The sequence below is a fragment of the Colobus angolensis genome, unplaced genomic scaffold, assembly GCF_000951035.1.
Source record: "Colobus angolensis palliatus isolate OR3802 unplaced genomic scaffold, Cang.pa_1.0 Scaffold28, whole genome shotgun sequence".
Classification (NCBI taxonomy): Eukaryota; Metazoa; Chordata; class Mammalia; order Primates; family Cercopithecidae; genus Colobus; species Colobus angolensis.
This window is the reverse complement of record NW_012116043.1, coordinates 6,848,988-6,871,167: the sequence shown is the minus strand read 5'-3', so window position 1 is coordinate 6,871,167 and position 22,180 is coordinate 6,848,988. Positions and strand designations below refer to the sequence as shown.

The 22,180-nt window shown below is 50.3% G+C and overlaps 1 protein-coding gene across 4 annotated transcripts in view; it reads right to left on the bottom strand.

Annotated features, from left to right (window-relative positions):
- KDM2B (lysine (K)-specific demethylase 2B) overlaps nucleotides 1-22,180 on the bottom strand; it is a 161,859-nt gene that overhangs the window by 65,032 nt on the left and 74,647 nt on the right. For all 4 annotated transcript variants that reach the window (XM_011948515.1, XM_011948516.1, XM_011948519.1 and 1 more), the window contains exons 10-12: nucleotides 20,262-20,388; nucleotides 16,621-17,093; nucleotides 855-941 (exon numbers count right to left, since the gene is read on the bottom strand). In XM_011948515.1, the coding sequence (XP_011803905.1) occupies nucleotides 855-941; nucleotides 16,621-17,093; nucleotides 20,262-20,388 (687 nt within the window). The remainder of the gene's footprint in view (nucleotides 1-854; nucleotides 942-16,620; nucleotides 17,094-20,261; nucleotides 20,389-22,180) is intronic.

The following is a 22,180-nucleotide window of genomic DNA, read 5'->3' as shown; positions in this document are numbered from 1 at the left end:
GATAAGGGCTGTGGAGGTCCAGACAACAGCCAACTGCTCCTACAAAGTCTTCAACAATACAGCCATTATTCCTCTTCTTCGTGACCTGGTCCTTTCCCGTTTGATTAGACATTTTTTTTTATTTCATTTATTTATTTATTTTTATTTTTATTTTGGATAGACTCTCACTTTGTAGCCCAGACTGGAGTGCAGTGGTGCAACCTCTGATCACTGCAACCTCCACCTCCCAGGTTCAAGCGATTCTCCTGCCTCAGCCTCCCAAGTAGATGGGACCACATGCGTGCACCACCATGCTTGCATTTTTTTGTATTTTTAGTGGAGATGGGGTTGTGCCATGTTGGCCAGGCTGGTCTCGAACTCCTGACCTCAGGTGAACCACCCACCTCCACCTCCCACAGTGCTGAGATTAGGGGCGTGAGCCACCGCCCTCGACCGATTACACATTTGTATGTTGAGCATCAATCAGTTTTACACACTGAGAAAAAGTTCCTTTCAAAAGAGGAGAAGACAGCCCGTGAAGCAGCTAAAGGAAAAGGAAAAAGGAAGGGAAGAAGCAAGGGAGTGAGGGAAGGAGAGTCAGAAAATCCACCTAACCACAGGGAAAGGTGAGGCATGAGCGCCCCCCAGTTTTCCAAGTGACCACCGGGCGGCACTGTTCGCAGTTCCCACAGCTAGGTAAAGCAGTCCCGTTTCAAAAACAAAAACAGAACAAATCACCAAAATCCTTCATCGTCACTGGGGTGCCTTCATCTCAGGAGGCCCCAGAGCCACCGAAAAAGCCGCCGTTGTTCACCCTACAGGAGGTGGGAAGGAAGTGGGAAGCGGCCGCCCACTGCAGGCAGGCTGCGTCTTACCTTTGGAGTCTTCTTTGGCCAAGTCACCACAGGGACCCCAGTGATGGCCAGACTAGGGTCATCGTCCGCGTGCTCCTTCAGGACGTTCTGTGGCCAAACAAAGTATCCATATTAGCCCAGGGTTCCGGAAGGGGAGGTCTCTGGCGGGGGCTGAACAGCAGACATAGTCCAGCAAGGATCGCACTCCACAAAGTCAACGCCTGCCCATGACTCCACCACCACCCACATACTCTGTAGAAACCAAGTCACTAGGGTCCCCTGGGGCCCACAAAACATACAATGTTCCCCTTCTGCCCTCTACAGATTTTTTTTAACAAAGCAAATCACACACCTCCCTGTGACTTCCACGTATGTATCACCCATGATCACAGTTACGACAGCTAGGGCTTGTCCAGAGTGTCGGTGACTCACACGCAAACTTTTTTTTTTTTTTTTTTTTTTTTAGACGGAGTCTCGCTCTGTCGCCCGGGCTGGAGTGCAGTGGCCGGATCTCAGCTCACTGCAAGCTCCGCCTCCCGGGTTCCCACCATTCTCCTGCCTCAGCCTCCCGAGTAGCTGGGACCACAGGCTCCCGCCACCTCGCCCGGCTAGTTTTTGTATTTTTAGTAGAGACGGGGTTTCACCGTGTTAGCCAGGATGGTCTCGATCTCCTGACCTCGTGATCCACCCGTCTCGGCCTCCCAAAGTGCTGGGATTACAGGCTTGAGCCACCGCGCCTGGCCCGCAAACTTTTTTTTTTTTTTGAGACAGAATCTTGCTGTCACTCAGGCTGGAGTGCAGTGGTACAATCACAGCTCACTACATCCTTGACCACCTGGCTCAAGTGATCCTCATGCCTCAGCCTCCTGAGTAGCTGAGACCACAGGCGCATGGCACCCTCCCTGGCTAAATTTTTTTTTTTCTTTTGAGACAAAGTCTTATTCTGTCCCCCAGGCTGGAGTGCAATGGCGCAATATTGGCTCAAGCAACTTCTGCTTCCTGGGTTCAAGCGATTTCCCTGCCCCAGCCTCCTGAGTAGCTGTGAATGCAGGTGTGTGCCACCACACCGCACTAATTTTTGTATCTTTAGTAGAGATGGGGTTTTGCCATGTTGGCCAGGTTGGTCTCCAACTCCTGACCTCAAGTAACCCACCTGCCTTGGCCTCCCAAAGTGCTGGGATTACAGGCGTGAGCCACTGCGCCCAGCTGTAATTTTTAAAAATTTTTTGTGGAGACAGGGTATATGCCATGTTGCCCAAACTTCTGGCCTCGAGGAATCCTCCCTCCTCAGCCTACCAAACTGCTGGGATTACAGGGGTAACCCACTGCACCTCATTTAATTCCTACCAAGTACTCTGGAAGGGCCGGGCAGTGGCACTACGGATCCTCTAATGTTCACAAATTTAACTACGTACTCAGAGAAGCAAACAAAACCAACTGCCAGACCTTGACGCCTTCACAGAGCCGTGACTCCGTCCTGCAGTCAGCTGGCTACGTGTACACTAACCGTGCTGTGTGACAATGTGTTAATGTTTTTTGCAACATGGGCCCTAAATACAAGAAGATGCTTGATCTGGTCTGACTGAGGATGGAGTCATGTGGCCAAATGGTGGCAGAAAAATGGGCCGCGTTGGACGGACTGCCAGGTTGCGTGGCGATCTCCCACGAGGCACACTGTTGTTCACTCTCATGAGTACTTTTGAAGGTTCTTCAAAGGGAATTCTCACGCTACCAGACTTTGGCCTTGTGTGGCTGGACTTTCGAACCTCATCCAGGTATAAGATGCTACCCAGCTGAATTATCTAACAGCCACCATAGGGGAGGTTACTGAGGCTCAGAAAGGCTCACAGGACTTTAGTGCTACCCCAGACTATGAAGACAGACCCCCGGAACCCCACTCTCTGGCACCAGACTTTCTGCCCCATGACCACCCACACAGGATTTTCTCTGGCTACATCCACACATCCACAGCACCCCACCAAAAAAATGTGTTTAAATACACACGGACCTGTCACTGGGCCTTTCTGATCCTGGACCATGGATTGCTGAATTGTATAAAAACATTTTTTTCAGGACATTTAAGAACAGAGCAAATCATACAAAAGCACTTCGCAGGAAGAGCAGAAGTGCTCAGGAGACAAACGAGGGTGAAGATTATTTGAACCCCTGGCTACAAGGGTTCAAATCCCAGCCGCGGGAACATAGAGCTTCCCCCAAGTCCCATAGTCAATGTCAATGATTTGTAAACGCTATTTATAAAATGTCTTTATTCACTGCTGCATCCCCAAAGCCTCACATAATGACTAACCTAGAGTAAGTTTCCAATAAACAAAGTTTTGTTTTGTTTTGTTTTTTTGAGATAGAGTGTTACTCTGTCACCCAGGCTGGAGTGCAGTGGCACAATCTTGGTTCACTACAATCTCTGCCTCCCAGGTTCAAGGGAGTCTCCTGTCTCAGCCTCCCAAGTAGCTAGGATTACAGGCATGCGCCACCACCCCTGGCTAATTTTTGTTATTTTTAGTAGAGACGGGTTTTCACCATGTTGGCCAGGCTCGTCTCAAACTCCTAGCCTCAAGTGACCCGCCCACGTCGGCCTCCCAAAGTGCTGGGATTCCAGGTGTGAGTCACCGCACCTGGCCCCCGAGTGTTTATAAAATAAAGCCACAAATACCAAAAGAGGGACAGTCTACAAAATGCCTGAACAGATCTCCTCAAAACCGTCAAGGTCATCAAAACAAGTAAAGTCTAAGAAACTTGGGCAGCTAAGAGAAGACTGATGAGACTAAATGTAATATTGTACCTTGGGTGGGATCCTAGAACAGAAAAAAAGACAAGTAATAACATGGTCTAACTCTGAATACAGTCTTTAGTTCTAATGCATGTTATCAATATTGGTTTATTAATTATCACAAACACACTATACTAATATAAGATGTTAATAACAGGGGAAGACTAGGCATGGGGGTATGTATGGGAATTCTCTGTACTATCTGCTGAATTTTATAAATCTAAAACTACACTTAAAAATAGTCTAATAGGCCGGGCGTGGTGGCTCAAGCCTGTAATCCCAGCACTTTGGGAGGCCTAGACGGGCGGATCACGAGGTCAGGAGATCGAGACTATCCTGGCTAACACGGTGAAACCCCGTCTCTACTAAAAAATGCAAAAAACTAGCCGGGCGAGGTGGCGGGCGCCTGTAATCCCAGCTACTTGGGAGGCTGAGGCAGGAGAATGGCGTAAACCCGGGAGGCGGAGCTTGCAGTGAGCTGAGATCCGGCCACTGCACTCCAGCCTGGGCAACAGAGCGAGACTCTGTCTCAAAAAAAAAAAAAAAAAAAAGTCGAATAAAAATATATTTACATACATTTTGAAGCAGGGTCTTGCTCTGTCACCCAGGCTGGAGTGCAGTGGTGCCATCACAACTCAAGTGACCCTTCCACCTCAGCCTCCCAAGTAGCTGGGACTACAGGTGCCCACCACCACGTCCAGGTAATTTTTTGTAGAGATGGGATCTTGCCATGTGGCCTGGGTGGATCCCAAACTCTTGACCTCAAGCAGTCAGCCCACCTCAGCCTCCCAAAGTGATGGGATTACAGGCATGAACCACTGTGCTCAGCCTCGCATTTTTGAAAAATAACAATTAGGCCGGGCACGGTGGCTCACACCTGTAATCCCAGCACTTTGGGAGGCCAAGGTGGGTGGATCACAAGGTCAGAAGTTCAAGACCAGCCTGGCCAATATGGTGAAACCCCGTGTCTACTAAAATTACAAAAATTAGCCAGGTGTAGTGGTGGGTGCCTGTAATCCCAGCTACACAGGAGGCTGAAGCAGAAGAATCGCTTGAACCCGGCAGGCAGAGGTTGCAATGAGCCGAGATCATGCCACTGCATTCCAACCTGGGCGACAGAGTGAGACTCTATCTCAAAAAATAAAATAAAATACAGAATGGAATGGAATGGAATAGAATAGGAGGGGGCACTAGGGCAAAGGATTCTCATTTCATTATTTCTTTTAATAATCCATATGAGGCCAGGTGCAGTGGCTCATGCCTGTAATCCCAGCACTTTGGGAGGCCGATGCAGGCGGATCACCTGAGATTAGGAGTTTGAGACCAGCCTCACCAACATGGAGAAACCCTGTCTCTACTAAAAGTACAAAATCAGCCTGGCATGGTGGCACATGCCTGTAATCCCAGCTACTTGGAAGGCTGAGGCAGAAGAATCGCTTGAACCTGGGAGGTGGAGGTTGCAGTGAGCTGAGATCTTGCCTTTGCATTCCAGACTGGGCAACAAAGCAAGACTCCATCTCAAAAAAAATAAAAATGAAAATAAAAAATAATCCATAGGAATTTTGCACCCTCTTCCACAAGCATCAGTGCTGATTTTTTCTAATAATAATGTTTCCAGCCAGGTGCAGTGGCTCAGGCCTGTGATCTCAGCACTTCGGGAGGCCAAGGCAGGTGGATCACTTGAGGCCAGGAGTTAGACCAGCCTGAGCAACACGGAGAAACCCCATCACTATTAAAACTACAAAAATTAGCTAGATGTGGTGGTGTGTGCCTGTGGTCCCAGCTACCTGGGAGGCTGAGGCAGGAGGATCACTTGAATCCAAGAGGCGGAGGTCGTAGTGGGCCGAGACTGTGCCACTGCACTCCAATCTGAGAAACAGAGTGAGACTTCGTCTCTAAATAAATAAATAAATGTATGTTTTCCTCTCTCTAAAAAATCAGTAAGAACAAACAAGCTTTCCAGAAATATGCTCCAGGTTTAGCCAGAGACTTCCCATTCCCCCTTGCATGTGGGTCCCAAATGGCTGGGGGAGAAGACCGTCATTTCCACAGGACATTTCAGCCACTTACTCCAATCCCAAACTTTAGGATTGGGTAACAAATTCAAGATGTAACCAGACTGGGACAATAGGGAATGGTGAGGCCTGTGACAAACTAGAGAACACATGGCCCATTTAAAAAGGGGGAATGCTACCCATCTCCAGCTTACCTCCTATGGGCATGAAAGGCCCACTAGATCTTTACTTTTTCAGAAGAAATCAAAGATGCAGAGTTTTATTTGAAATCTCTGCATTTTTAAATGTTAGCAACTAACTAAAACTTAAAAAAAAACCCACTGTGAGTGACACATCTGTGTGCTGGTTTGGCCCATGGACCACCAACTTGCAAACATGGCTCTGCATATGACTGAAAGTAATGCCCAGCCCCCCTTGTTTTGAGTTTCCTTCTTAAATGTCTTACCATTACTTGTCATTTCAATATCAGATTGGAGTCTAACTCACAAGCTCTGAAGTAGAGGCCTCTTTAGAGGGAGATTAGTTATAAAAAGTTATCACTGCAGTTCTAAGTACTAGACATAATTAATAAATTAATAACAATAATATATTTTTAAAGACTGTTTCAAAAAAACAGAGAGTTGCCCAGGCTTGAGTACTGCAGCGTGATCACAGCTCACCACAGCCTCGAACTCCTGGGCTCGAGCAATTCTCCCACCTCAGCCTCCCAAGTAGCTGGGACAAGAAAGCACCACTATGCCCAACTAATTTTTTAATTTTTTAGTAGAGATAGGTTCTTGCTATGTTGCCCAGGCTGGTCTCAAATTCCTACGGTCAGCTGATCCTCTGGACTCCTAAAGTGCTGCGATTACAGGTGTGTGAGCCACCACACCCAGTCGATGAATTTTTTTTTTTTTTGAGACAGAGTCTTGCTCTGTTGCCTGGGCTAGAGTGCAGTGGCGTGATCTCGGCTCACTGCAACCTCTGCCTCCCCAGTTCCACCGATTCCCTGCCTCAGCCTCCTGGGGAGCTGGGATTACAGGCACACACCATCATGCCCAGCTAATTTTTGTTGGGTTTTTTTTTTTTTCCCAGTAGAGACAGGTTTCACCATGTTGGCCAGGCTGGTCTTGAACTCCTGATCTCAGGCGATCCACCTACCTCGGCCTCCCAAAGTGCTGGGATTACAGTCGTGAGCCACTGTGCCCGGCCAATACTTTTTAAAATTACAATTGTTATTGGTAAGCCTGGGCAACATAGCAAGACCCCATCTCTACAAAAAAAACTTTAAAACTTAGCTGGGCATGGTAGTATGTATGTACCTGTAGTCCTAACTTCTTGGGGAGATTGAGGCGGGAGGATTGCTTGAGCCCAGGAGTTTGAGGCTGCAGTGAGCTATGATCACACAACTACACTCCAACCTGGGAGAAAGAGGGAGATTCTGTCTCTAAATAATAATAATGGCCACGTGCGGTGGCTCACGCCTGTAATCCCAGCACTTTGAGAGGTCAAGGTGGGCAAATCACCTGAGGTCAGGAGTTCGAGACCAGCCTGGCCAACATGATGAAACCCCGTCTCTATTAAAAGTACAAAAAAATTAGCCAGGCGTGGTAGCACGTGTCTGTGGTCTCAGCTGCTCAGAAGACTGAAGCAGGAGAATCACTTGAACCCAGGAGGCAGAAGTTACAATGAGCCAAGATCGCACCACTGCACTCTGGCCTGGGTGACAGAATGAGACTCCAACTCAAAAAAACAATAATTAATTACTTACTAATAATTAAAAATAAAAAGAATTTTCCCCAAGTGCCCTGACCCCAGGATCTCACACTCACACCTCCAGTTTCCCTCTGTGTGTGGCCCCCTGCTGCCACCAGGGGGCGCCCTGGGCTCTGTCCCTCAGGGAAGAATTTTCATTTGTGTATGACAGGCTGCGGGAAAAGAAGATTATTCTAATTGGAGATTTCATCTCTGAGAAATAGGTTGTGCTGGAGGGAATCATGTCACTGGCTTCTCTAGGCCCTGCTTGAATTTATACACTCCTTGCGGCTCTCGGAAGCACAGATACAAGGAAGGCTGGGTGCCCTCACCAGCTCAGACCCCTAAGGGTTACACCCTACACGCCGCTCCCCTCCGAAAGTCCAGGGCAGGCTTTGGAAGAGAAAGATCAAGCCGGCCGGGCGCGGTGACTCAAGCCTGTAATCCCAGCACTTTGAGAGGCCGAGACGGGCGGATCACGAGGTCAGGAGATCGAGATCATCCTGACTAACCGGTGAAACCCCGTCTCTACTAAAAAAAAAACACACAAAAAAAACTAGCCGGGCGAGGTGGCGGGCGCCTGTAGTCCCAGCTATTCGGGAGGCTGAGGCAGGAGAATGGCGTGAACCTGGGAGGCGGAGCTTGCAGTGAGCTGAGATCTGGCCACTGCACTCCAGCCTGGGCGACAGAGCGAGACGACTCCGTCTCAAAAAAAAAAAAAAAAAGAAAAAGAAACATCAAGCCTTGGGGCCCTTTCTGCTGGAAACTGCCCCGCACTGGACCTCACAAGATAACCACAGACAAGGGATGGCTGGGCCTGGGCGGCCCCTTATGCCAATTTGTCTCAAAGAGTTTAATTAGTTAACAACGGATTCGGGTCCCACTGCTCCCTCGGCTGGGGCTTTAATAATCACAAACTCCCTCCATGCCGTGACTAAAAATAGCCCACTGTGAAAATAAGGCAGGCATTAGGGAAGAATCGCCATCCAACGGCCTTGACAAGGGAGGTGCGGCTTGAGGAACTCCTGCTCTGGGGAACCAGCATCCTCGGGGTGACCCCTTCTACGGGGAAAGAGACCCGCCAGGCGTCAACGTGCCTGGGGTCTGTCAAGTACCCTCCCTCCATCTCAGCCCAACCGTCTGTGAAAACCCATCTGAAGTAGCTTGAATTGTGTCCCAAAAAATATGTGTTCAGGTCGGGCACCGTGGCTCCCACCTGTAATCCCAGCACTTTGGAAGGCCAAGGAGGGCGGATCACTTGAGGCCAGGAGTTCGAGACCAGCCTGGCCAACATGGTGACACTTTGTCTCTACTGAAAATACGGAAGTTAGCCAGGCGTGGTGGCACATACCCGTAGTCCCAGCTACTCAGGAGGATGAGGCAGGAGAATTGCTTGAACCCAGGAAACAGGGGTTATGGTGAGGCAGTATCACACCATTGAACTCCAGCCTAGGCAACAGCAAGATTCTGTCTCAAAAAAAAGTTTTTTTTTTCAAGGTGAAATAATCCTGAATTTAGGGTAGATCCTAAATCCAGTGTCTAGTGTCTTTATGGTAAGAGAAATTTGGACAGAGACGCAAAGAAGAAATCCACAAGAAAATGAAGGCAGGGACTGGAGTGATGCAGCCACAGCCAGGGAACACCAGAAGCTGCCAGAAACTGGAGGAGGCCCTGCTGACTCTTTTAGTTCTGACTTCTGATGGCCAGGACTATTAAATAACATACTGGGTTTTTAATTTTTTTTATTTATTTATTTTTTGGAGACGGAGTCTTGCTCTGTCGCCCAGGCTGGAGTGCAGTGGCACGAACTCAGCTCACTGCAACCTCCGCCTCCCAGGTTCAAGTGATTTTCCTGTCTCAGCCTCCAGAGTAACTGGGATAACAGGTGCGCACCACCACGCCTACCTAACTTTTTTATATTTTTAGGAGAGACGGGGTTTCACCATGGTGACCAGGCTGGTCTTGAACTCCTGACCTCCTGATCCGCCCACATTGGCCTCCCAAAGTGCTGAGATTATAGGCGTGAGCCACCGTGCCTAGCCAAGAGTGTGATGATTTTTAAAAGCCAACCATGCTGGTCATCTGGGCTTTACACCTCACTGTTCACAAGTCAGTAAGACCCAGGAGAGGCCACGTCAACAAGCAGACGCGTTCCAGGTGGGGAACTGACAACCCCAAGAGAAAAAAGCTGTGAACACCTTCCACAGTCATGGGTTTCACAGGCTGGCACATTTGACCCTGCACCAGCCTGTTTTCATTCCATGATGTCTGAAATTTTTGGATCTAGTTTGCTGAGCTATTAAAGGCCCTGTACTAAAGGTGTCACCTCACTGAGTCCTCATGACCACGACGCTGTATTCCAAGTACTGCATTCCCCAAGTACTGCATTCAGCTTGGTTAACAGATGGCACAGGGATTTCGGTCTGATGCAGAACTTTTGGTCTTCAAAGAACACCTGGCCACACAGTGGTTCACACCTGTAATCCCAGCACTTTGGGAGGCCGAGAAAGGCAGACTGCTTGAGGCCAGGAGTTCAAGACTAGCCTGGCCAACATGGCGAAACCCTGCCTCTACTAAAACACAAGAATTAGCTGGGCGTGGTGGCGCATGCCTGTAATCCCAGCTATTTGGGAGTCTGAAGCAGGAGAATCACTTGAACCTGGGAGGTGAAGGTTGCAGTGAGCTGAGACAGGGTCTCACTCTGTCACCAGGGCTGGAGTGTGATCACGGCTCACTGCAGCCTCAAACTCCTAGGCTCAGTAAATCCTCCTGCATCAGACTTTCAAGTAGCTGGGGCCACAGGCGCATGCCACTACACCTGGCTAATTTTTTGTTCCTTTTGTTTTGTTTTGTTTTTGTAGAGTCGGGGTCTCACTATGCTGCCCAGGGTGGCCTCAAACTCCTGAGCTCCAGCCACCCTCCCACTTTGGCCTCCCAAAGGGCTGGGATAACAGATGTGAGTCACTGTGCTGAGCCTAAGCAGCAATCTTTAACCTGGAGGGGGTATGAGGGGGCTGCTGAGAGGTGAGAAGGGGGAAGGAAAGAGAAAGGGCAGGGGAAGTGTGGGTAGCTGGCCAAAGCCAGTCTGACTCACCTTTGGCTGCAACCTATGTTCATGGCTTCATTGTTCCTTAAAGTAATTCAATGACATAGGTCTCCACTGTTATGCCCATATCACAGTGAGGACACTGCAGTTTCACTGAAGGGTAAGCATTTCAGAATGGCCAAAGAATCACCGAATCTGGTCCCCAGGAGGACAAAGCACATCCTCATTTTACATACAGGTAAACAGAAAGGTGGACTGGCTTGCCCAAGGCCACACAGCGACTAGTTCAGAGCAGAAACCAAACTTGAACTCCAAGGTCTCCTGCGTCCTGAGTTCTTGTCCTTCCCATCTCATACAGGCCAGTATCTTGGCACCTCCATCACAGTAAGTGTCTATATTTATTTCTCATTTGTCGCAGCTCACTGTAGCCTCCACCTCCTGGGCTCAAATGATCCTCTTGCCTCAGCCCTCTAACACTATACAGTCTCCCAGGCAGAGGTGCACGCCACTATACCTGGCTAATTTTTTATTTTTTTATAGAGATAGGATCTTGTTATGTTGCCAAAGTCGGTCTCAAACTCCTGAGCTCAACCAATCCTCCTGCCTCAGTCTCCCAAAGTGCTGGCATTATAGGCATAAGCAACATAGCAAGACGTAGTCTCTACAAATAATTAAAAAATTAGCTGGGAGTAGTGGCATATGCCTGTAGTCCCAGCTACTTGGGAGGCTGAGATGGGAGGATTGCTTGAGCCTCAGGGGTTGAGGCTGCAGTAAGCTATGACTGTGCCACTGTACTTCAGGCTGGGTGACAGAGTGAGACCCTCATCTCAAAAACAAACCAAAACCTACATTACAATGAAATATCTAGAATAAGTAAATCCACAGGACAGAAAGCAGATTCGCAGTGAAGAGGGTATGAGACGTGGCAGCTCTTAGGTACGGGATTGTCTGCAGTGCTAAAAAGGTTCTGGAATAAGATAGTGGTAGTGGTTGCACACGATTGAGAATTGTTGGCCGGGCACAGTGGCTCATGCCTGCAATCCCAGCACTTCAGGAGGCCAAGCCAAGATGATTACCTGAGGCCAAGAGTTGAAGACCAGCGTGGCCAACATAATGAAACCCCATCTCTACTAAAAATATAAAAATTAGCCAGGTGTGGTGGCGCATGCCTGTAATTCCAGCTACTCGGGAGGCTGAGGCAGGAGAATCATTTGAATCCAGGAGGCAGAGGTTGCAGTGAGCTGAGATCATACCACTGCACTCCAGCCTGGGCAACAGAGTGAGGCTGTGTCTCAAAAAAGAAAAACAAAACAAAACAAACAAACAAAAACAACCAAAATTGTGACTGTACCTAAGGCCACTGATTTGGACGCTTTAACATGGTTAAAATGGTAAGTTTTGTAATGTGTGTCTTACCACAATTTAAAACATACGTCACACAAGGCTGTCCAACCACCTGAGCCCAAGATGAGACTGGGCAACACAGTGAGACCTCCGTCTCTACAAAAAATATAAAAATTAGCCAGACGTGGTGATGCACACCTATAGTCCCAGATATAGGAGAGGCTGAGGTGGGAGGATCATCTAAGCCCAGGAGGTCGAGGCTGCAATAAGCTGTGATCATGCCACTGCACTCTAGCTTTGGTGACAGAGTAAGACTGTCTCAAAGCGTAAAAACAAAATCACACAAATGAAAGAACAAATGGGTTTTTAGTATAAGCCAAAACCTAGCCATCTAGGGACTGAGTTGAACTGCGGGCTGTCTGCAATCACCAGGGCACTAGTTACCCTGAGCCACCACAAGCAGCAGCCTCTGAGGTCCCAGGAGAGAGCCCCTCTTCCTGGAACACAAGCCAAAGATCCTAGCAGGTCAGTCATCAAGCGGAAACCACCACAGCCCAGAAACATGAATCCCTCAATGGCAGTGGGGGAGCTGGGCATCAGCTTTGAACTGTCTCAGACCCACATTCCTGAGCTGTTTTTTCTTTCTTGGCCAAAGCAAAAGAATCCCCCAACAACAGAAAAGAGAGAACAAGGCAACGGAGTGTACAGCTGGGGAGAACAGGCGGCCACCTCTGTGGCAGCACTCCCAACCTGAAAGTCAGTACTGGGTTCAAAATCGGGTTTTTTTGTTTGTTTTTCTATTTTTTTGAGACAGGGTCTTGTTCTGTCTCCCAGGCTGGAGTGCAGTGGCGCACTCGACTCACTGCAGCCTGGAACTCCTGGGCTCAAGTGATCCTCCTGCCTCAGGCGCGCACCACCACACCTGGCTAACTTTTGTTTTTGTACAGATGGGGTCTCACTATGTTGCCCAGACTGGTCTCAAACTCCTGGGCTCATGTGATCGGCCTTCTAAAATGTTAAGATTACAGGTATAAGCCACTGCACTAGGCCTCAAAATCTTTTCTGGGTCTCCAGGGAGAGTGAAGGGCTGATGCCTGTCAAACCAATCAGAAACTCTCCTGCTCTGGACGAGGTGACGGCACCCACGGCCCCCGGCAAGCACCTGACCACATGACATTTAGAGACACTAGCAGCGGCCCCAGTGTTCACGGGACCCTCAGGAGGCCTGCCCACCTAATTAACAAGCTCTTCAGCCTGAAAACAGCCTCATTAGACAAGGCTCAACTAAACATCTCTAAAGACAGGTAAGTTCAATAAATGAGCTAAGTGACTAGGTTATATGAAAAAGACAGCCTGGGCAACATGGGAGACCCCATCTCTACAAAAATTACAGAACAATTAGCCAGGTATGGTAGCATGCCTATGGCCCCAGCTACTCAGGAGGCAGGGGTAGGACAATCACTTGAACCCAGGAGGCAGAGGTTGCAGTGAACCGAGATCACGTAACTGCACTTCAGCCTGGGCGACAGAGCAAGACTCTGTCTCAAAAAAAAAAAAAGAAAAACTAGTGACACTCAGGGAGGCAGAGGGGAGTTTAGTGGTAGGGACTGGAGCATATGGGGTCTGCTGCTAATTACTTCCTGCTGATTGTAGCCATTCAGGAACATGAGCCAGGAGACCTAGGATATTTCATTTTTATTTATTTATTTATTTAGAGACAGAGTCTCACTGTGTTGCCCAGGCTGGAGTGCAGTGGTGCAATCTCGGCTCACTGTAACCCCTGCCTCCTAGGTTCAAGTGATTCTCCCACCCCAGCCTCCCTAGTAGCTGGGATTACAGGTGTGCGCCACCACACCCCGGCTAATTTTTGTATTTTTTTGGTAGAGACAGGGTTTCACCATGTTGGCCAGGCTGGTCTCAAACTCCTGACCTCAACTGATCCGCCCACCTTGGCCTCCCAAAGTGCTGCGATTACAGGCGTGAGCCACCATGCCTGGCCAAGTCAGGATATTTTATAAGAGGCTCCAGATTTGTTTAACGTTGGGAACTAATGACAAAAATCCATTTAATCCTGTGCAGGCCAGATGCGATGCCCAGAGGCTGGGTTTGCCCAGGGGCTGCAGATTTGCAGCTTTCATCCCAGGTTGCATGATTTGTAAATAAAACCCACACAATCACCTCAATATCTTCTCCCTAAATTTGGGATTGCCTCTTGAGAAGAAGAAAATCACTTTTTCTACAGCCACCAAAAGAGTGGCGCGTAGACTCTCCCACTGAACAGCAACCAGACCCTAGAGTAAGTTACTTAACCTCTCTGTACCTCAATTTACTTATCTGTAAAATAGGGATAGTCAAAGTACTACAAGGCCGGGCACGGTGGCTCACGCCTATAATCCCAACACTTTGGAAGGCTGATGAGGGGGCAGATCATGAGGTCAGGAGTTCAAGACCAGCCTGGCCAACATGGTGAAACCCCATCTCTACTAAAAATATAAAAATTAGCCAGGTATGGTGGTGGGCACCTGTAATCCCAGCTACTCGAGAGGCTGAGGCAGGAGAATCACTTGAACCCGGGAGGCAGAGGTTGCAGTGAGCAGAGATTGCACCACTGCACTCCAACCTGGGCAACAGAGCAAGATTCTGTCTCAAAAAAAAAAGTACTCCAAAGGGTTGTTGGAAGGTTTCAATGTGTTTGTACTAGAAAAACACCCCCAATAGTACCAAGTCATTGAGATGCCTCATTTCATATTATCACGAGCTGCCCGTGATTCCCCTGTGAGGAAGGATGACGTCTGGGCTGCTTGCATTTTTTCTAACCCCTACCCCAGGCCTCCTCTACATCATCAAAGGGTCTAGGGTAAGTCCAGCCTCAGGCCAATCAGGTAGGTAGAGGCGAGGGATAGGAGGAGTCAAGTTTCATCCCTAGGACGACATCTGTTCCCAGAACCAGCAACACCACACAGAAATAGATCAGAGAGACAAAGATGCTTTTAAAGGCAAAAATAGGCTAGGCCAGGCACAGTGGCTCATGCCTGTAATCCCAGCACCTTCGGAAGCTGAAGTGGGAGGATCACTTGAGCCCAGTAGTTTGAGACCAGCCTGGGCAATGTGGTGAGACCTCATCTCTACAAAAAAATTAAAAATTAGCTGACCATGGTGGCATACACCTGTAGTCCCAGCTACTTGGGAGGCTAAGGCAGGAGGATCACTTGAGCCTGGGAGGTCGAGGCTGCAGTGAGCCAAACTCGCGTCACTGCATTCCAGCCTGTGCAACAGAGTAACACCCTGTCTGTCTCAATAGTAAAAAAAATAAATAAATAAAGTAAAAAAGGCTTTCCAAAAGCATGGAAAGACATTTCTTCTTCAGATTAGTATGGTTGTTTTGGGTTTTTTTCAGGCAGGGTCTTGCTCTGTTGCCCAGGCTAGAGTGCAGTGGTGAGACCATGGCTCCCTACAGCAGTGACCTCCTGGAGTCAAGCAATCCTCTCTCCTCAGCCTCCAGAGTAGCTGGGACTACAGGCACAAGCCACCATGCCTGGGTAAATTTTTTAGTTTTTGTAGAGATGGGGTCTCCCTATGTTGGCCAGGCTGGGCTCAAACTCCTGGCCTCAAATGATCCATCTGCCTCAGCCTCCCAAAGTGCTGGGATTACAGGCCTGAGCCACCATGACCGGCCCGCATCCAGTGAATCTTAATATATCTATATCCCAGGCCCAACACAAGGGTTCCTAAGTGAATACAATGAACAAATGAACTACCAATCCTGAGTACTTCACAGTCACTGAAGAAGAAACTTCAATTCAGTTTCCAACCCCAGGAGACAGCTAGCTGGCTTCCCTTGGGCATCAGACATTGGAGAAGGACGCCCAAATGCCTCTGAGGCCTCAACCAAAACACCTGACTAATGCTGAGACAAGAGGCAGTTCCACGCAGTGGCAGACACACAGCTCTGCAGTCACCCCCGAGTCCTCATCCCAGCTCCACCATCCACATGCTCTGTGACCTCAGGCATGCCCCTTACCCTCTCTGAGCCTACTTCCTCATCCATTAAATGCACATCATAATGAAGACTTCCAAATCGCACGCAGCTACATAGTGCCCGCCTTAGTTGGCCATGTCAAGGACTGTGGGGATGCACAGACTGCTCATGTGAAACTGATGCATACTCCAAGAACGCTGTCCCAGGACAGCGAGGCTTCCTGACAAGGCTGGAGGGGTCTGTCTCTCAGACCCGGTGACAGCAACTGCCGCACATGTCACACCTGCTGGTGGGGCCTCAGGTTTTCAATAAGTGCTGAGAAGAAAACTCGTCAGCCACAGAGTGACGTTCCAAAATGGGGTCCTCTACAGCTCTTTTGTTTTTTTGAGACACAGTCTCGCTCTGTTGCCCAGGCTGGAGTGCAGTGCTACAATCTCAGCTCACTGCAACCTCTACCTCCCAGGTTCAAGCAATTCTTCTGCCTCAGCCTCCCAAGTAGCTGGGACTACAGGCATGTGCCACCATGCCTGGCTAAGTTTTCTTTTTTTTTTTTTAAGTAGAGACAGGGTTTCACCATGTTGGCCAGGCTGGTCTTGAACTCCTGACTTCAAGTGATCTGCCCACTTCAGCCTCCCAAAGTGTTAGGATTACAGGTGTGAGCCACCACATCCACCCTCTGCAGCTCTTAATGGTCACCTCTGCTTGGACACCCTACATAGGCTTTTGTGGACTGAGGCCCCCAGAAGCCCTCTCCCGGCGCCCGCCCGAATGCTCAGAGCAATCTGCACAGAGCCACCATGAGCTGAGCTGCACCTGTCACACTGAACAGGACCTGCCCAGCCCTCCTCGGCCACCCAGCCCCAGATGCCACTCCTGCCCACCTTCACACCCTCCAGGAGTGCCTGGGGGTCCTCGATGCCCTCGGGAACACACTTCTTGTTCTCCGGGAGGGATTCCAGTTTCTCCACCAGAGCTTTCAGGCCCTTCAGTTCAAACTCGGTGAGATGGGTCCATTTAGTAGAGACCTCCGTGGCGGGAGAGCCAGTGGGGGTCTTGGGGTAGTCTACGGGCAACGTGGTGGACTTCACGCTCTCCTCTGACTCGTTAGACAAAGTCCTTTTGAGGAACCGCAGGGCAGGTGCTTTGGGCTTCTTCCCGAGGGCCTCCTGGTCCTCGGAGGGCATGCTGGTGGGTGAAGCGGAGCCATCGGTGGGCGGTTTGGGTGCCCTGTCCCTGCCCTCGCCCTCCTCGTCCTTCTCCTCCTCCTCCTGAGGCTGCTGATCACAGGCCTCCTCCTCCATCTCCAGCCAGGAATCCGAAGAGAAGCCGTCTATGCTGGGCTTCCTCGGGGCATCTGTGGGGAAGGGTCACAAGAAAGACAGAGATGATGCCTAACTCCCTGCCAAGGTCTTTGGAACTTCCACTCGCCAAAAGTCCCCTTTACTCCATAGATCCAGCTTCTCTGACAATCCTAACGGTCAGTACCTCCAGTCTCTGGAAAGGCCGTGCTGGACGCAGGTTCAGATCCCTACCCTGCTGCTTCCCAGTTGTGTACACCCACACGGGTTGCCTCGCCTCTCTGAATACTGGCACTTTATTTATTTATATAAAGACAGTCTCACTCAGTCGCCCAGGCTGGACTGTAGTGGCACTATCTCAGCTGGTTGCAACCTCTGCCTCCCGGATTCAAGTGATCCTCCTGCTGGGGCGCCCACCACACTCAGCTAGTTTTTTTAAAGCTTTATTTGTAGAGATGAGGTCTCACTATACTGCCCAGGCTGGTACCTGGCACTTTACTTTTTAATGTCTAAAAATAAGTCGAGCCTGGGTGCAGTGGTTCACACCTGTAATCCCTAAACTCTGGGGGGCCTAGGCGGGTGGATTGCTTGAGCCCAGGAGTTTGAGACCAGCCTGAGAAACATGGCGAAACCCCATCTCTACAAAAACTACACAAATTAGCTGGGTGTGATGATGTGCACTTGTAGTCCCAGCTACCTGGGAGGCTGAGATGGGAGGATCACTCGAGCCCGGAAGGTGGAGGCTGCAGTGAGCCATGAATGCACCACTGCACTCCAACCTGGGCGACACAGCAAGGCCCTGTGTCAAATAATAATAATAATACTAATGGTACTAAAATAAAATAAAAACAAGTCTAAGAGAGCATTTATTATATGATTCAACTCATGTGAAATGTCCCGGGCAGGGGACGTCTACAGGGACAGAAAGTAGATGAGTTGCCTAGGGCTGGGGAAGGAGTGAGGAGGGGAGATAGAGACAACAGCTAAAGGGTATGGGTTTCTTTCTTTTTTTTTTTTGAGACAGAATCTCGCTCTGTCACCCAGGCTGGAGTGTAGTGGTGTGATCTCAGTTCACTGCAACCTCCACCTCCTGGGTTCAAGGGATTCTCCTGCCTCGGCCTCCCGAGTAGCTGGGATTACAGGTGCACCACCACACCCAGCTAATTTCTGTGTTTTTTAGTAGAGACGGGGGTTTCACCATGTTGGTCAGGCTGGTCTCGAACTCCTAACCTCAGGGATCCACCCACCTTGGCCTCCCAAAGTGCTAGGATTTTTTTTTTTTTTTTTTTGAGACAGAGTCTCACTTTGTCAGCCAGACTGGAGTGCAATGGCACGATCTCAGCACACTGCAACCTCCACCTCCCAGGTTCAAGCGATTCTCCTGCCTCAGCCTCCCAAGTAGCTGGGACTACAGGCATGTGCCACCATGCCTGGCTTTTTTTTATTTTTTTTTTTTTTAGTAGAGACGGGGTTTCACCTTGTTAGCCAGGATGGTCTCGATCTCCTGACCACAAGTGATCCATACGCCTCAGCCTCCCAAAGTGCTGGGATTACAGGCGTGAGCCACCGCGCCCGGCCCCGGCCCTAGGTTTCTTTTCGCGGTGATGAAAATGTGAAACTGACTGCAGCAGTGGCTGTATGTATCTGTGAATAGACTGAAAACCACTGGATTCTACACTTGCAATGGTGAATTGTGTGATACAGGAACTATATCCCAATAGGGCTGTTTTAAAAATGGAAAGCAAAGGAAACATCCTCGGAAGACCGTGGTGTGGATGACACAGGTACCCTGGGCACAGGCAGTGGCACACAGCAGCTCTGGATGAAGGGGGTGTCTCCCTCACGTTGTCCCTTCTCATTGGCAGATGGACTGGGAGAGTCAGAGGGAAAACAGTGGCAAGAAAACATGAGGAAGATGTGGGTACCGATTACCCAAGCACCACCTCGAGATTTCCTCCTGTGCCTGTGAATGGAAAGTTCTTCTTCTGTCCTACATATCCAAGTGAGAGAACCAACCCTCGGCTTCCTGGCCTGGGGACTGCAGACACTCAGAAAGCCTCTCGCTCTCCCCAGCCTCTGTCCCCGGGGGATCGTGGAGTTACTGCGATCATAGCGGCTCTCACGCTATTTCAGGATCATTTCCCTTCTCTCCTACCAGGCTGGGAGCTCCAGAAGGGCATGTTGTAGGGTTTCAGGACTTTCCAACCCCCGATTATCACATCATTGGGCGGGAATGAGGCTCGCGACAGACCTCACAGGCAAAGACTTCCCAGTGATGGCCCCAGAGGAAACACTGGTTTCCCATCATATGCCCAGCCTGGAACCCCTGAACGTCATTAGGGATGGGGCATAAGGGAAGGCACAGAGGAAGCTTACTGTAAAGGGGGAAAAAAAAGAATCTAAAAATCCTAGAGGCTGCAGGAAAAATTGTGCAGACCCTCAAGGAGATGGACTAGTCTCATCTTTCTATCCCCTGGTAAAAAAAAAAAAAAAAAAAAAAGATGCTGTGTCTGAGATGCTGCAGACTCTACATCATCCAGGAAAACCCCTGCATGACAACAGCTCAGACATAGTCGAGAGGAATCACGTTCTTCCTCTAGATTGCTGGTCGGGGCTTGCAGTCACAGCCAGATGCAACTTCAGAGCGGGCGTCTGGGAGTCAAGATTCAAGGGCAGAGTCGTGTTGAGGGAATGATGCCTCTTTAAGCACTGGCAGCAGGGCAGGGCGCTGCAGCGGCTCCAAACACTCTCTCCTGCTCCTCCAGGCCCGCACCACCTGCCCTGGTCACCCCTCCTGCTGCCTCAAAGACGGCCTTGGGTTTTCGGGGACTGGCTGCATCTCACAGGACTGCTCTTACATAGATAAAAACCCAACCTCCGGTGCAGGAGGAAAAATCAGCTGGTGTCCACGTAAGAGCCAAAAGAATGAGGATTCTCTGCTCTGTGGGGTGATTCTGTTTTAGCAGCCAAGCCTGGGGCGGCCCCAACCTGCATCTGCACAGCCATGGGCTGGAGGCCACACACGTGACTCTTTTGGGGATCCGAGCTCATTTTCTTGGACTCTGTATTCCAGGTGGGAAACTGACAAGAATGGCTTCCCCTGAGGGGTTCCTAGGATTCTGCCCAATACACTGATTCAACGAATCCCCAGAATGCAGGGAGTGTGAGATGATTTCTGCCCCAGTTGCACAGCCGAGGCCGTGGGCTCCCTCCGGTTCACTCACCAATAAGCATCGACTCCCTCTGGTATTCCTGAGTGAGGTGGGAGCGCTGGGTCACACAGTACACGTATCTCTCCAGGACATACCAGCACATCTCATAGTAGAAGGGGTAACGGAATTTGGGCTGCACCTGAAAACAAAGACGCAGGCAGGCAGAGGTCAGTTTCCAGAGGGCGCAGGGGGAAGGAGGGAGAGAAGTGCGGGGCAGGCTCCCTGCGGGTGAGGGTCACTGTCGTCATCTTAGCGAGAGCGTGGATGGTGGGGGGAGAAATGGTGGGGAGCTGGAAGCGGGATGCCGGCAGCATGCACAAATGAGGCGGAGGACAAGGCCCGCATGAGCGCCTCATCTCAAAGGTCCCTGAGCTGCACGCCCCAGAGGTTGGATAGGGGCCACTTGGTGCTCCTGTAAGATGCAGAAAAACAGAATTCTCCCCTGAGCTACCTGCAGAGAGTGTGGGCACTTGCAGGTGGGAGCCGCTGCCTGATCCTAGCTACTACAGACATAGGTTCCTACTTGTTTCTGAAAATTCCTGCACAGATTCTGCTGTTCCTCCCTCCCGCTTAAAAACCAGAAATCAACTCCCAAGCCTTACCCATTTGCAGACAGGTTATGGAGCCTCCTCCTGCTCTTTGGGAGGGAGACCAGGCCAGTGGACCAATGAGGGTGAGGGGGTGTGGCCTCGCCTACCTCCAGGGGTGGGGCCTTGCAAGGGTCCACCTCCTGCTCCTTCCCACACCCACCTGGCACTGCCCAGCCTGCAGGGCCACAAGGGCTCCCTCCGACACAGGTCCCAGGTATGACCTGAGACCATCGTGATGCTGAGCTGAGGGAGACACATCAGGTCTGGAGCAGGAGATCCCTTTTGTCTCACCTCCCTTTTATAAAAACAGCGAGGGTCTCACTCTGTCACCTAGGCTGGAGTGCAGTGGCACGGTCATGGCTCACTCAGCCTCGACCTCCTGGGCTCAAGCGACCCTCTGCCTCAGCCCTGTGAGTAGCTGGGACTACAGGCGCGCACCACCACGCCTGGCTGGGGCTTTTGTATTTTTTGCAGAGATGGGGTTTACCATGTTGCTGGCTGGTTGTTTATCATAGAAGAGGAAGTAAAGGTGGAGACAGCTTTGTGTACTAGAACTGTCAAAAGGCCTGAGCCCCGGGAGATTCCACAGAGGGCAGTTCAGGGTCCGTACAGGTGAGATGTCACCGAAAGATGGGAAGGAAGCAACGTCACTGATGGCCCCGACACAAGGATGGAACGAGGTCCCTGGCACCCATACGGCGCCTCCCCTGCAGAGGCCACACGACGGTCTCACACGTCCACACTCACACCTTGTTCCCTGGCTCTCTTGTCAAGGAGGAGAGCCAGAGAGCCGTCCTTCCCTCCCTGATCTTATGCAAACTCTGGGAGTTGGATGGTGAACAATAACAGTCTCCCACCTTCTAGTCACATTGCCCTGCCCCTAATATCTTCACTCCCCTAATCGCACTCCCCCCAGCCCCTCATTCACACTCTCCTAACCCCCAATCACACTCTCCAGCCTCTCTAATCACACTCCCCAACCCCGTAATCGCACTCTCCCACCGTCCCCAAATCATACTTCCCAACCCCAATCACTCCCCAACCCCTACTCACACTCCCCACCCCCAATCACACTCCCCACCCCAATCACACTCCTCACCACCTCTAATCACAGTCCCCACCCCCAATCACACTCCCCACATTCCTATTCACACTCCCCGTCCCCTCTAATCACACTCCCCACCCCCAATCACACTCCCCACTCCATCAAACTCCCCACCCCCAATCACACTCTCCAACCCTTCTAATCACACTCCCCACCTTCCTATTCACACTCCCCACCCCATCACTCCCCATCCCCCAATCACACCCCCATTCACACTCCCCACACTCCCCACCCCC